The sequence below is a fragment of the Pleurodeles waltl genome, chromosome 11, assembly GCF_031143425.1.
Source record: "Pleurodeles waltl isolate 20211129_DDA chromosome 11, aPleWal1.hap1.20221129, whole genome shotgun sequence".
In the NCBI taxonomy this organism is placed as follows: domain Eukaryota; kingdom Metazoa; phylum Chordata; class Amphibia; order Caudata; family Salamandridae; genus Pleurodeles; species Pleurodeles waltl.
Window position 1 is genome coordinate 177,954,206 of NC_090450.1, and position 14,365 is coordinate 177,968,570.

Here is a 14,365-nt window from a genome sequence, read left to right on the forward strand (position 1 = left end):
TGCCCCGGTGCCACTGCTCCTCCTCCTGATGATGCTAATGCACACAAGAACAGGGAGACTACAAAAAAGGGGGGGAAGACAGAAGAAAGACATGTTCAGTGCATGCAGTACTGCTACCGTTGGCGGACACTACAGACACAGCAGCCCTCTGCACTACGCCATGCACTTGGAGTTCCCTAATCAATCACAGGGACATGGGGTACAAGGCTATGCATGATTGCTGCACACATGGATGTCACAGGAGCCTGACTAGGTGTAGTTGGCTCTGTACACAGGTGGGGTGGTGTGCCACAGGGCCTGCCTTAAAAAGGGACCTTGCCTACTAAACTCGCCCTGGCCTAGGGGAACCCACAGCCCACCTCCCCGACCCAGACAACTCCAATGCGCGCTGAATCAGCAGAATGAGAGTGTACTCACCCCCTTGTGGCTGCTGTGATGCCCTCAAGCGCCCATCCAAATCCGGGTACGCCACCGCCAAGATTCGTAACATCAGGGGGGTCATGCTGCGACGGGTACCCCTTCCACATTGGGAGGCCATCCTCAGCTGAGCCTCCACCGTCTTCTTGCTCCAGCGGCGAATGTCCTCCCATCTTTTCCGGCAGTGGGTGCTCCGTCTGTGGTAGACCCCCAGGGTCCGGACGTCCTTGGCGATGGCACGCCAAATGTCCTTCTTTTGGTGGGCGCTGACCTACATGAAGAGTACAGGGGAAAAAGAGATGATATTACCGCCCGCACAGTCATTGGCCCGCGTCCCTACCCTTGCCATGACGCACATGCATTCCCCGTTGTTTCATGCACACCTCATTCTCCCCCGCTATCTTTCAACCACACCACTCCACACAGGCATTGCCCATCCAGCATGCTCACAGTGTACTTACCTGTTTGACTGGAGGACCGTAGAGTAGCGTGTACTGGGGGAGGACCCCATCCACTAGTTTGTCCAACTCCTCCGTGCTCAGACACATGAGCCATTGCCTCTTCCAGACTGAGGTCACAGCAGCACTTGCAGTGTAGGTCCGCTCCTGTCGAAGATCAGGTATCAAGTGATTGAACAGAGAGAAATGGCGGTCACATCCGCGGCGGTGCGTACCATCACCGCCGGCGTACATCGTCATTGGCTCCTAGGACCCATAGGGTCCAATGTTAACCAATGCAGGATTGTGCCGCGGTCTTCGACCGCCTACCGCAACGGTGTACAACGCCAGCGCAGTTACCTCATATCCCCTTGTCCCACTTTACAGGTCAGGCAGTCGCCATTTCAGGGGGCTACATGGCATTATTTTGGACTGTGTCACACATATCTAGGCCTTGCTTAAACACTAATACAGGCATATGTCGATGTGGTACATTTTTCAAATAAAGCTGTGTTTACGTACCTGTTGTTTCACTCTCTGCTCGCTGTTCTCATCCATAGGCACCGTCCACTGGGGCATGTGAGGAGATGGCGAAATCCTCTGGTGTACAGACCGCTGGTGGACCTGTCGACAAAGGAGGAGCGACATGTGATCATCACCTATAGACTTGATCGTACCGCATTCCAGGAACTGTGTGCCCAGTTGGAGCCAGACCTGATGTCGGCTATCCGCCATCCCACAGAAATCCCCCCTCAAGTTCAGATGCTGTCAGTACTCCATTTCCTAGCAAGTGGGTCTTTTCAAACTACATTGGCCATAGCATCAGGGATGTCCCAGCCTATGTTTTCCAACGTGTTGTCCAGAGTGCTGTCTGCCCTGCTGAAACACATGCGGAGCTACATCGTTTTCCCTCAGGTGGAGGATTTGCCCACAGTGAAAGGTCACTTCTATGCCCTAGGACATATCCCCAACATCATAGGTGCCATTGATGGTACACATGTGGCCTTTATTCCCCCCCCACCCCCGCAGGAGTGAACAGGTGTACAGAAACCAGAAGAGTTACCATTTGATGAATGTGCAGATGGATTGTTTGGTCGACCAGTATATCTCCCATGTGAATGCCAAGTTTCCTGGCTCAGTGCATGACGCCTACATTCTGAGGAATAGCAGCATCCCTTATGTGATGGGGCAACTCCAGAGGCACCGTGTGTGGCTATCAGGTGAGGACATGGACCACATACAGTGTGACTAGGTGTCTGGGTCTGGGGATGTCCCTATGAGTTAGTGTGTGTCTAACAGTTGTCCCTCGACATTTGCAGGTGACTCTCGTTACCCCAACCAGTCATGGCTACTGACCCCAGTGAGGAATCCCAGGACAAGGGCAGAGGAACGCTACAATGAGGCCCATGGGCGAACTAGGAGGATTATAGAGTGGACCTTCGCCCTCCTGAAGGCCAGGTTCCGGTGCCTCCATATGACAGGTGGTTCCCTATTCTACTCACCTAAGAAGGTGTGCCAGATCATCGTGGCCTGCTGTATGCTTCAAAAATTGGCTTTGCGACAACAGGTGCCTTTTCTGCAGGAGGATGGTCCAGATGGAGGTGTTGTGGCAGCTGTGGAGCCTCTGGACAGCGAAGACGAGGAAGCTGAGGAAGAGGATATCGACAACAGAACTACGGTTATTCATCAATACTTCCAGTGAGACACAGGTAAGAAGACAACACTGCCTGCTACATCTGATTTAAATCTACTACCTCTCATCTGTCTGTCATATTCACCCAGTGTATGGTCACTGAGTTGTCACTTTCCCTTACGTTTTCAGAGCTGTGGGTCCCACTGTGTGACATCTGCTTTGTTTCCGCATGGACTAGAGCTGTGTGACATAGGTATGTTGACATTACATTGGATATAGCATTTTTCAACTGTTATTGCTAATACACATTTTCGAAAGCACTGACAGACTCCTGATTGATTTGTGATTTAAGGGTGTTTATTTATGTGCAAATTAGTGGATGGGTGGGTAAAATGGTCAGGGGTGATGGTGGAGGAATGTCCATGGCAGAGTCCAGTCTATTAGTCACACAGGTGCATTGTCCAAAGGGGCATAGGAAGTGGAGCTAGGGTAGTTTAAGGATGGACAGGGTTACAAAATGGGACAGAAGGGTGACAATCAGGGTGGTCTCATTTATTGGCGGGGTCTTGGCATTGTTATCTGTCTTTGTCCTGGATCTCGGGGACCGCTTGCGGGGTGGTTCTCCATCTACAGGGGGTGGGGTGCTGGTGAGGTGGTCCTCTGGCGGTGCCTCCTGTCCACTAGCGCCAGCGGAGGCGGTGGGCAGTTCATCGTCCAGGCTAGTGTCAGGGGCCCCTTGTTGTGCCACAGTGTCCCTCCTGGTGTTGACAAGGTCCTTCAACACCCCTACAATGGTGCCCAGGGTGGTGTTGATGGACTTGAGTTCCTGTTTGAAGCCCAATACTGTTCCTCCTGCAGCCGCTGGGTCTCCTGAAACTTGGCCAGTACCGTTGCCATCATCTCCTTGGAATGGTGGTATGCTCACATGATGTTGGAGAGGGCCTCGTGGAGAGTGGGTTCCCTGGGCCTGTCCTCCCTCTGTCGCACAGCAGTCCTCCCAGTTCCCCTGTGTTCCTGTGCCTCTGTCCCCTGAACCGTGTGCCCACTACCCCCAGGTCCCTGTTGTTGTTGGGGTGGTGGGTTAGCCTGGGTTCCCTGTAGTGGTGGATACACTGCTGATTGCGTGTCCTGGGGACAGAGGGATGGGCCCGCTGGGTGGGTGCTGTGCTGGTGTTTCCAGAGGGGGCAAGTTCTGTAGTGGCCTGTGCCAGTGTTAGGGGAACTGACTGTCCCGAGGTCCCAGATGGGCCGGGCTGGTCATCTTGATCCAGTTGGACAGAGCTGCTGTCATCACTGTGGGCCTCTTCTGTGGGTGGAGTGGACACGCCTGGTGCCTCCTGTCCGGTGACGTTGGGTAGGGGTCCTGCAGGGGTGTAAATGCATGATTATTGCATCTGTGTGTGCCTTGGTGTGCAATGGCTGGGTGACCATGTACCCCAGTGCTTGCATTCCTTTGTGGGACCTTGTGTGACAATGGTTTAGGGCTCTGTGTGGGTATGTATAGTATACATGCTTTGGTGATGGGTGTCCATGCTTTGGTGTTACATGCAGTGCTTGGGATGTGTGGTTTGTGATATTGGGACATACGTGAGGGGTTGGAGTGATGGGAGTGAGGGCGAGGGTGGGGGCATGTGGGTTGGGGATGAAGTAGTTAAAGGTTAGACTTACCAGAGTCCATTCCTCCTGCGACTCCTGCGAGGCCCTCCGGATGCAGTATAGCCAAGACCTGCTCCTCCCATGTAGTGAGTTCTGGGGGAGGAGGTGGGGGTCCGCCGTCAGTCCTCTGAACCGCCAGGTGGTGTCTTGAGACCACTGAACGCACCTTCCCCCGTAGGTCGTTCCACCTCTTCCTGATGTCATCCCTAGTTCTTGGGTGCTGTCCTACTGCGTTGACCCTGTCGACTATTCTTCGCCATAACTCCATCTTCCTAGCTATGGTGGTGTGCTGCCCCTGTGATCTGAATAGTTGTGGTTCTACCCGGATGATTTCCTCCACCATGACCCTGAGCTCCTCCTCCGAGAACCTGGGGTGTCTTTGTGGTGCCATGGGGTGGTGTGGGTGATGTGTGGGCTGGTGTGTGTTGTGATGTGTGGGGTGATATTTAGAGGTGTGTGGTGTGAGGTGCGTGGATGTTGTGTAAGTGATGGCATTGAGTGCCTGTGGATGCAATTGTTGATTCTGGTGGTGTCTCTCTCTGGCCTTCTGTCGCAATTGTTGTCGTAGGGGTTTGTGGGTGATGTGGGTGTGTGTTTTATATTGTATTGGGTGTGTGGGAGTGGTATGTGTATCAGGTGTGTTTATTTCGAAATGTCGAATGTGGTTGTGTTTTGTAAGTGTGTGTGTATTTTGAGCGCGGCGGTGTGTACCGCCAATGGAACACCGCGTTTGAAAGACCGCCGCGTGGATTCATGTGTCGTGATAGTGTGGGTGTATTCCTGTTGGCGTTACGGTGGAGGTTTTGTTTTCGCCAGTTTATCACCGACCTTTGGTGTGGCGGACTTGTGTGGGTGTCTGGATTTTGGAGGATTCCGAGCTGTGGGTCATAATGACCGTGGCGGTATTCCGCGGCCACGGCGGTGTGTTGGCTGTCTTCTGCACGGCGGTAAGCGGGATTTACCGCCAATGTTGTAATGAGGGCCTTAGTGTATATGCAGAAAATAGTTCACATGTCCTGTGAAATATGGGTTTAATCATAATGGTAGTACCTAAACTACTCTGCAAATCTTTACCATGGTCAGAGTGAAAAGGATTATAGTGCAGTGGAGGACCAAATTATTCTGTAGGATAATCCAAACTATGCTGCAAGAAAAGTGCAAGTAATGTGGCTGATTTTCTGGCACTACTATGTGTAATGATTTTAGCAACAAATACCATATGATGTGCCATTTTTATGTGGCAAGTGAGGTAAACCTATAATTATGTTTTAAAGCATCGCAGCCATAGAATTGAATAATTCTACTGGCCCTGCCCACTGCCCGTTGCTTTATCAACAATCTTTAATGAAAGGGGAACAAAACCTAAGCATTCTGATTCCAATCAGCACCCATTGTTAGCTTTACCCGAAAGAAGAAACCTTCCACAGTCTCAAGCAAGCTGTGTTTTTTTTTAATAGTGCAAAGTTTTTCTTCTAACATTTTACATTCTGACAACATCATTAAGTACTGCTGTCTTTATTTTATTGCCAATAACCAAACAGTATAGACCATGGTTTCTCTTACTATTTTAAGTAATCATTTCGCTATTTGAGAATATATAGTTCGATGGCATCTGTCGCTGTAGATACGCATGTTTTGCAATAGCTCGCCATCTGGTGTTGGGCCGGAGTGTTACAAGTTGTTTTTCTTCGAAGAAGTCTTTCGAGTCACGGGACCGAGTGACTCCTCCTTTTGTCTCCATTGCGCATGGGCGTCGACTCCATCTTCGATTGTTTTTTTTCCGCCATCGGGTTCGGACGTGTTCCTGTCGCTCCGAGTTTCGGAACGGAAAATTAGCTAATTTCGGAAGATTTTCGTCGGTATTGTTGCGTTCGGGATCGGCGTACTTAGATTCCACACCGCATCGAAGATCGAAGAGCTCCGGTGCCCTTCGGGGTAGTTTTTCGATCCCCCGTCGGGGCCTGGTCGGCCCGACCGCGTGCTGAAGAACGCCGATGGAACGGACCCCGTTCCGTTTCTGCCCCAAATGCCACAATAAATACCCCTATACAGACCAACACTTGGTCTGTAACCTGTGCCTGTCACCTGAGCACAGTGAAGACACCTTTGAGGCCTGTCGTGCGTTCCGGTCCCGAAAGACACTCCGAGACCGTCGAGCCAGAAGACTTCAGATGGCGTCCGCGCCGACAGCCCACTGAGAGTTCGAGGAGCAGGAAGAGGAAGGTACCTTCTCGATCCAAGAATCGGACTCCGAAGGATTCGACGATACACAAACCGTGAGTAAGACGTCGAAAACCACACAGAGAAACATTTACAAGGCCCAGGGGACGCCACTGCCATCCGGCCATGGCTCCACCCATAAATTCGGTGACCGACCGTCGGCACCGAAAAAGGCCCAAACAGTGCCGAGGTCGTCCGACTCCGGTCGAGACACCGGCACGCAGCCTTCTCGGGACCGAGAAAGTGCTGGAGACAAGCCTCGACACCGAGATGCCGGTGTGGACACGGCTCGACGCCGAGACAGCGGCACCGAAGAAGATCGACACCGAGAGGTTTCGGCCCCGAAAAAGAAAAAAGTCACCTCGGAGCCGAAAAAACACGCAGACAGGGTTTCGATGCCGAAACAAACTGCAAGCGACCCAGCTTCAGGCTCTTATACAGAAGAGCACTCGCTAACCTCCCAAATGCAAAAGCATAGGTTTGAGGAAGAGCTACAAGCAACTGATGTGGACCATACGCAAAAGCGTATCTTCATACAGCAGGGGACAGGAAAAATAAGCACCCTTCCCCCCATTAGGAGAAAGAGAAGGTTGGAGTTCCAGACTGAACAGACACCACAACCAAAAGTGGTGAAAAGAGTTACCCCACCACCCTCTCCTCCGCCCGTGATTAACGTCTCACCAGCACGAACTCCATCACACTCCCCAGCTCACACCACCATAAGCCAGGGTGACCAAGATCAAGACGCATGGGACCTATACGACGCCCCAGTGTCAGATAACAGTCCGGAGGCATACCCTACGAAGCCATCTCCACCAGAAGACAGCACCGCGTATTCTCAAGTGGTGGCTAGAGCAGCACAATTTCACAACGTAAGCCTCCACTCAGAACAGGTCGAGGATGATTTTTTATTCAACACACTCTCCTCCACCCACAGCTCATACCAAAGCCTGCCTATGCTCCCTGGTATGCTCCGGCACGCGAAAGAAATCTTTAAGGAGCCGGTCAAAAGTAGGGCAATCACACCAAGGGTGGAAAAAAAGTATAAGGCGCCTCCTACAGACCCGGTTTTCATCACTACACAGCTGCCACCAGACTCTGTCGTTGTAGGAGCAGCTAGGAAAAGGGCCAACTCTCACACATCTGGAGATGCACCACCCCCAGATAAAGAAAGCCGCAAGTTCGATGCAGCTGGTAAAAGAGTCGCAGCACAAGCTGCAAACCAGTGGCGCATCGCGAACTCCCAGGCACTACTTGCGCGCTATGACAGAGCCCACTGGGACGAGATGCAACATCTCATTGAACATCTGCCCAAGGACTTACAAAATAGGGCAAAACAAGTGGTTGAGGAGGGACAGACCATTTCCAACAACCAGATCCGCTCCTCCATGGACGCTGCAGATACAGCTGCACGGACAATTAATACATCTGTAACTATCAGAAGGCATGCATGGCTCCGAACGTCTGGATTTAAACCAGAGATTCAACAAGCAGTTCTCAATATGCCTTTTAATGAAAAAGAACTGTTCGGTCCAGAAGTGGACACAGCGATTGAGAAACTCAAAAAAGATACGGACACTGCCAAAGCCATGGGCGCACTCTACTCCCCGCAGAGCAGAGGGAATTACAGCACATTCCGTAAAACGCCCTTTCGAGGGGGGTTTCGGGGTCAGAGCACACAAGCCAGCACCTCACAAGCAACACCGTCCAGTTACCAGGGACAGTATAGAGGAGGTTTTCGGGGACAATATAGAGGAGGGCAATTCCCTAGAAATAGAGGAAGATTTCAGAGCCCCAAAACCCCTACTACTAAACAGTGACTCACATGTCACTCACCCCCTCCACACAACACCAGTGGGGGGAAGAATAAGTCATTATTACAAAGCATGGGAGGAAATCACTACAGACACTTGGGTTCTAGCAATTATCCAACATGGTTATTGCATAGAATTTCTACAATTCCCTCCAAACATACCACCAAAAGCACAAAATTTGACAACACACCATTCCAATCTCCTGGAGATAGAAGTGCAGGCACTATTGCAAAAGAATGCAATCGAATTAGTGCCAAACACACAAATAAACACAGGAGTTTACTCACTGTACTTTCTGATACCAAAGAAGGACAAAACGCTGAGACCAATCCTAGACCTCAGAGTAGTGAACACTTTCATCAAATCAGACCACTTTCACATGGTCACACTACAAGAAGTATTGCCATTGCTAAAACTACACGACTACATGGCAACTTTAGACCTCAAGGATGCTTATTTCCATATACCAATACACCCATCGCACAGGAAATACCTAAGGTTTGTATTCAAAGGAATACATTACCAATTCAAGGTACTGCCTTTCGGATTAACAACCGCACCAAGAGTCTTTACCAAATGCCTAGCGGTAGTCGCTGCACACATAAGAAGGCAGCAAATACATGTGTTCCCATATCTAGACGACTGGCTAATCAAGGCCCATTCGTTAATACAGTGCTCAAATCACACAAATCATATCATACAAACCCTCTTCAAACTAGGGTTCACCGTCAATTTCACAAAATCCAAAATTCTGCCGCGCAAGGTACAACAATACCTGGGAGCCATAATAGACACATCAAAAGGAGTAGCCACTCCAAGTCCACAAAGAATTCGAAATTTCAACACCATCATACAACGCATGTATCCAACACAAAGGATACACGCAAAGATGGTACTACAACTCCTAGGCATGATGTCTTCATGCATAGCCATTGTCCCAAACGCAAGACTGCACATGAGGCCCTTACAACAGTGCCTAGCATCACAATGGTCACAAGCACAGGGTCACCTTCTAGATCTGGTGTTAATAGACCGCCAAACTTACCTCTCGCTTCTATGGTGGAACAACATAAATTTAAACAAAGGGCGGCCTTTCTAAGACCCAGTGCCACAATACGTAATAACAACAGATGCTTCCATGACAGGGTGGGGAGCACACCTCGATCAACACAGCATACAAGGACAATGGAACGTACATCAAACAAAACTGCATATAAATCACCTAGAACTTCTAGCAGTTTTTCAAGCACTAAAAGCTTTCCAACCAATAATAGTTCACAAATACATTCTCGTCAAAACAGACAACATGACAACAATGTATTATCTAAACAAGCAGGGGGGGACGCACTCCACGCAGTTAAGCCTGCTAGCACAAAAGATTTGGCGTTGGGCAATTCACAACCAAATTCGCCTAATAGCACAATTTATACCAGGGATCCAAAATCAACTCGCAGACAATCTCTCTCGAGATCACCAACAGGTCCACGAATGGGAAATTCACCCCCAAATTCTGAACACTTATTTCAAACTCTGGGGAACACCTCAGATAGACTTGTTTGCGACAAGGGAGAACGCAAAATGCCAAAACTTCGCATCCAGATACCCACACGAACAATCCCAAGGCAATGCCCTATGGATGAACTGGTCAGGGATATTTGCTTACGCTTTTCCTCCTCTCCCTCTCCTTCCTTACCTGGTAAACAAACTCAGTCAAAGCAAACTCAAACTCATATTGATAGCACCAACTTGGGCAAGGCAACCCTGGTACACAACGCTGCTAGACCTATCAGTAGTACCCTGCATCAAATTGCCCAACAGGCCAGATCTGTTGACACAGCACAACCAAAAGATCAGACACCCAGATCCAGCATCGCTGAATCTAGCAATCTGGCTCCTGAAATCCTAGAATTCGGGCACTTACAACTTACCCAAGAATGTATGGAAGTCATAAAACAAGCCAGAAGGCCATCCACCAGGCACTGCTATGCAAGTAAATGGAAGAGGTTTGTTTGCTACTGCCATATTAATCAAATACAACCATTACACACAACTCCAGAACATGTAGTGGGTTACTTGCTTCACTTACAAAAATCTAACCTGGCTTTCTCTTCCATTAAAATACACCTTGCAGCAATATCTGCATACCTGCAGACTACCTATTCAACTTCCCTATATAAGATACCAGTCATTAAAGCATTCATGGAGGGCCTTAGGAGAATTATACCACCAAGAACACCACCTGTTCCTTCATGGAACCTAAATGTTGTCCTAACTAGACTTATGGGTCCACCTTTTGAACCCATGCACTCCTGCGACATACAGTTCCTAACCTGGAAGGTGGCATTTCTCATCGCCATTACTTCCCTAAGAAGAGTAAGCGAGATTCAGGCGTTTACAATACAGGAACCTTTTATACAACTACACAAGAATAAGGTCGTCCTAAGGACCAATCCTAAATTTTTGCCAAAGGTTATTTCACCGTTCCATCTAAATCAAACAGTGGAACTTCCAGTGTTCTTTCCACAGCCAGATACCGTAGCTGAAAGGGCACTACATACATTAGATGTCAAAAGAGCATTGATGTATTACATTGACAGAACAAAAAACATCAGAAAGACTAAACAACTATTTATTGCATTTCAAAAACCTCATGCAGGAAACCCAATATCAAAACAAGGTATAGCCAGATGGATAGTTAAATGCATCCAAATCTGCTACCTTAAAGCTAAACGACAGCTGCCCATTACACCAAGGGCACACTCAACCAGAAAGAAAGGTGCTACCATGGCCTTTCTAGGAAACATCCCAATGCAAGAAATATGTAAGGCAGCCACATGGTCTACGCCTCACACATTCACCAAGCACTACTGTGTAGACGTGTTATCCGCACAACAAGCCACAGTAGGTCAAGCCGTATTAAGAACATTATTTCAGACTACTTCCACTCCTACAGGCTGATCCACCGCTTTTGGGGAGATAACTGCTTACTAGTCTATGCAAAACATGCGTATCTACAGCGACAGATGCCATCGAACTGAAAATGTCACTTACCCAGTGTACATCTGTTCGTGGCATCAGTCGCAGTAGATTCGCATGTGCCCACCCGCCTCCCCGGGAGCCTGTAGCAGTTTGGAAGTTACCTTCAATTATTTATATATGTATCATCTCAACCTTAAATAGGTGCATACTTAGTCACTCCATTGCATGGGCACTATTACTACAATTCAACTCCTACCTCACCCTCTGCGGGGAAAAACAATCGAAGATGGAGTCGACGGCCATGCGCAATGGAGACAAAAGGAGGAGTCACTCGGTCCCGTGACTCGAAAGACTTCTTCGAAGAAAAACAACTTGTAACACTCCGGCCCAACACCAGATGGCGAGCTATTGCAAAACATGCGAATCTACTGCAACTGATGCCACGAACAGATGTACACTGGGTAAGTGACATTTTCATTATGGTTCTACACATGCATCTCATGTTTCTTGTAACATTTTTAAAGCAGCTAGGAAATTATTCATATATTATAGATGATAGATGTGCTTCCACTATCCTTGCAGCGATACATCCTGCCTTTTCCTGGTCTGGTTCTTTGTTTTTCTTCTAGTGGCTTTGATATCTGTGAATCCACTGGAGAGGCTTCATATTGTTTTTTTTTTTTCTCCAGCAGTCGCACACCTGGCTCTGCTGAACTGGTGTCTTAGTCAGAGTTAAACTTCCACACATGGGCTACTGATCCCTCAGGAGGCTGTGGGAGGCTGATTTGTATTCAAGGGCACACACCTTTTGCCTTTAGCCGTGGGAGAGGTGTGTAGATGAGGAACTCAATAAAAATGGTTCACTCGCTTATAACTGGCACACTACACTTCCCTTACTGAGCATGCAGTTGGTGGCTGCATTATTATATGCAATATATATGTAAACCATTTATTCTGAGAACAGTATTCCCTGCAAGTAAACATCATGCATAACACAAGATGGTATTCTGTGCATCAGTGCTAAGGACATTACTCATTCCTGGTCATTGGAGCACCTTCTGTGGCCTGCCAATTATACACTCTTATATGGTTTTGTCAGTCTGGTTTAATTGAATCAAGAGCTCTTCCCAAGAGTTATGGTGTAGATGCAGCTTATTCTGCTTAAGCAGAGCATCCCCTGATCTGGCCGGCATTAACTTAACTTTAGCTGAGATATAAGTCCTGTGACAGGGGCATAAAGCCATTTGGTACTTTCCAAATCTTCCAGTGTAAGTAGTCGAAGAAAGAACATGTGAAAATGTTCTCTATTTGGCTTAATGTAGGGAATGTACCTCCCATCAGTGTTTCTAGTCTTAGCTAAATGCTGCCTAAAAGTACTTTGTACTTGTTCTTGGCCTTGTACGAAGCTTGGCAGTACTAGGTCGGAGAACAACAAGCCAGGGTCAGGACACCCTGTTGGTGCTTCCCCCATGGCGAAGACTGAGCCCTTGGCCAGAGGGGGAAGGTTGATGCAACTGGGCTGTCTGGTGTCGAGAGGAGCTGTTCTGATAGACCCAAAACCCAGATGACTGAGGAGACCTGTCGAATGTACTTATTCAAGGACACAGCCCACTCGGCAGTTACTGCCGATCTTCAGCCCGACTGATTTAGACTTAGCATCACATGCCTTTCCATCAGCTGTATTACAAGAGGATTGAGAATTCATCAGAACCTTCAAAGCACTGCATATTCAGTTAAGCCTGTATTTCCTCCTGAATGTGCTCCTCTCTGGCCCTGGCCTCTATTCTATAGTGAACACCTGGGACAGTGTCCTAGTAGTCCATGAAGAGTTTGGTCTTCGGGAGACCCCACTGATTTTTGGAGTAACCTTAACTACTTTGCCTGACTCAAGTGGAGTGCTAGAGTTGCCCTCCTTTTATCTCAGAAGCTTTGTGTGCCTTTCATTATGTGTATGGTCAGGTCACTCTGAGTTGGCAATCATCCTTTAGTATGGCTACTTAGCTATTGCAATTACTTAGTACTGTTTTTCTGTAACTATAACCAAGGTGTCACTGCGCCCAATAGATGCCACCCCAGAGCATCCTCTGGGGCACCCAGGTCTTGTGACTTCCATTCCACCCACCCTCCCAGCATTAAAGAACTTGACTCCAACATGCCAGTTCCAAGATACATTCAGGGCTACCAGTCATGACGTACCAATCCATTTCCAGGTACTCTTAGGCACTATGCTCTGACTTGCACTGTCTCGACTGTAGAACTCAAGCACCGTTCAACTCGAGCATATAGAGTTTATAATTTTGTTTCTTGAAAATAAAAATTAAATGTTTCATTTGTACTTTTAAGTTCCCTTGCATTTCACATCACTAGCTTCTGTCATTGGCAATAGAGGGTTCCTCGGGGTAAAGTGCTATTGTTGACTGTGGTAATATTGTTGCTTTAAAACTATGAGGATGGCCATGAGTGACTGCCTCTAATGTATCCCATATACCAATATAGTTTCCCTTCCATGAAATGGGCATTACTATGATACTGAGTGTTTTTGTATATTGTATCTGTGTGTTATCCACCACTGTCAGTCAGAGATCAGTTAACAATAGTGCTTTCTTCTATCATACCCCCTGTGCCAGAATGTGTTGTAAACGTGTGAATTGTTTTTAATTCTAAGTAGTTCTTTACAACTGTTGTTCCACTGAGCCTTGTTTTTCCCATACCTCACAGGGATAGTGTGGAATACACCCAGGAATCCATGAAGTCTGCTCTAAAGCAAATAGAAGAGATGAGTGCAAATATGGGAGGCACTGAGATTTTAGAGCCTTTGAAGAATATTTACAGCAAAACTGAAAAAACAGGACACCCAAGACAGGTAAATTGGTAAGATGATTGGGAAGTAGGGACTTTTGGGATGGAAGAGAGGCAAGTGAGGAAGATATGAAGTTTTAGATTGAGGATTGCAAGATGTAAGAAAAGAATGGGGAGCCAAATGGGAGATGCAAACTTGGATAGGAAAAGGAGGTGTAGCAGGAGGTTCGGTTGTATGTCATTATAAAAACTGAGCACTTCCAATGGAAGTCTTAGATCACAGACTTAAGGAAAAAAGATAGTTTCTGGGCTGCAATATCCTCCTGTTGATTTCTGATCTTGTCCAGTTATGTAAAAACAGTATTTATGTTGTAAGCGGCCATGCAACATTAACTGGTTGCAGAATTAAC

General features: G+C 47.9%; 1 protein-coding gene across 2 annotated transcripts in view; it reads left to right on the forward strand.

Annotated features, from left to right (window-relative positions):
- The window catches only part of VWA5A (von Willebrand factor A domain containing 5A), a 368,835-nt gene that overhangs the window by 136,405 nt on the left and 218,065 nt on the right, over window positions 1-14,365 (forward strand). For both annotated transcript variants that reach the window (XM_069213389.1, XM_069213388.1), the window contains exon 9: window positions 13,875-14,019. In XM_069213389.1, coding sequence (XP_069069490.1) covers window positions 13,875-14,019 — 145 coding nt within the window. The remainder of the gene's footprint in view (window positions 1-13,874; window positions 14,020-14,365) is intronic.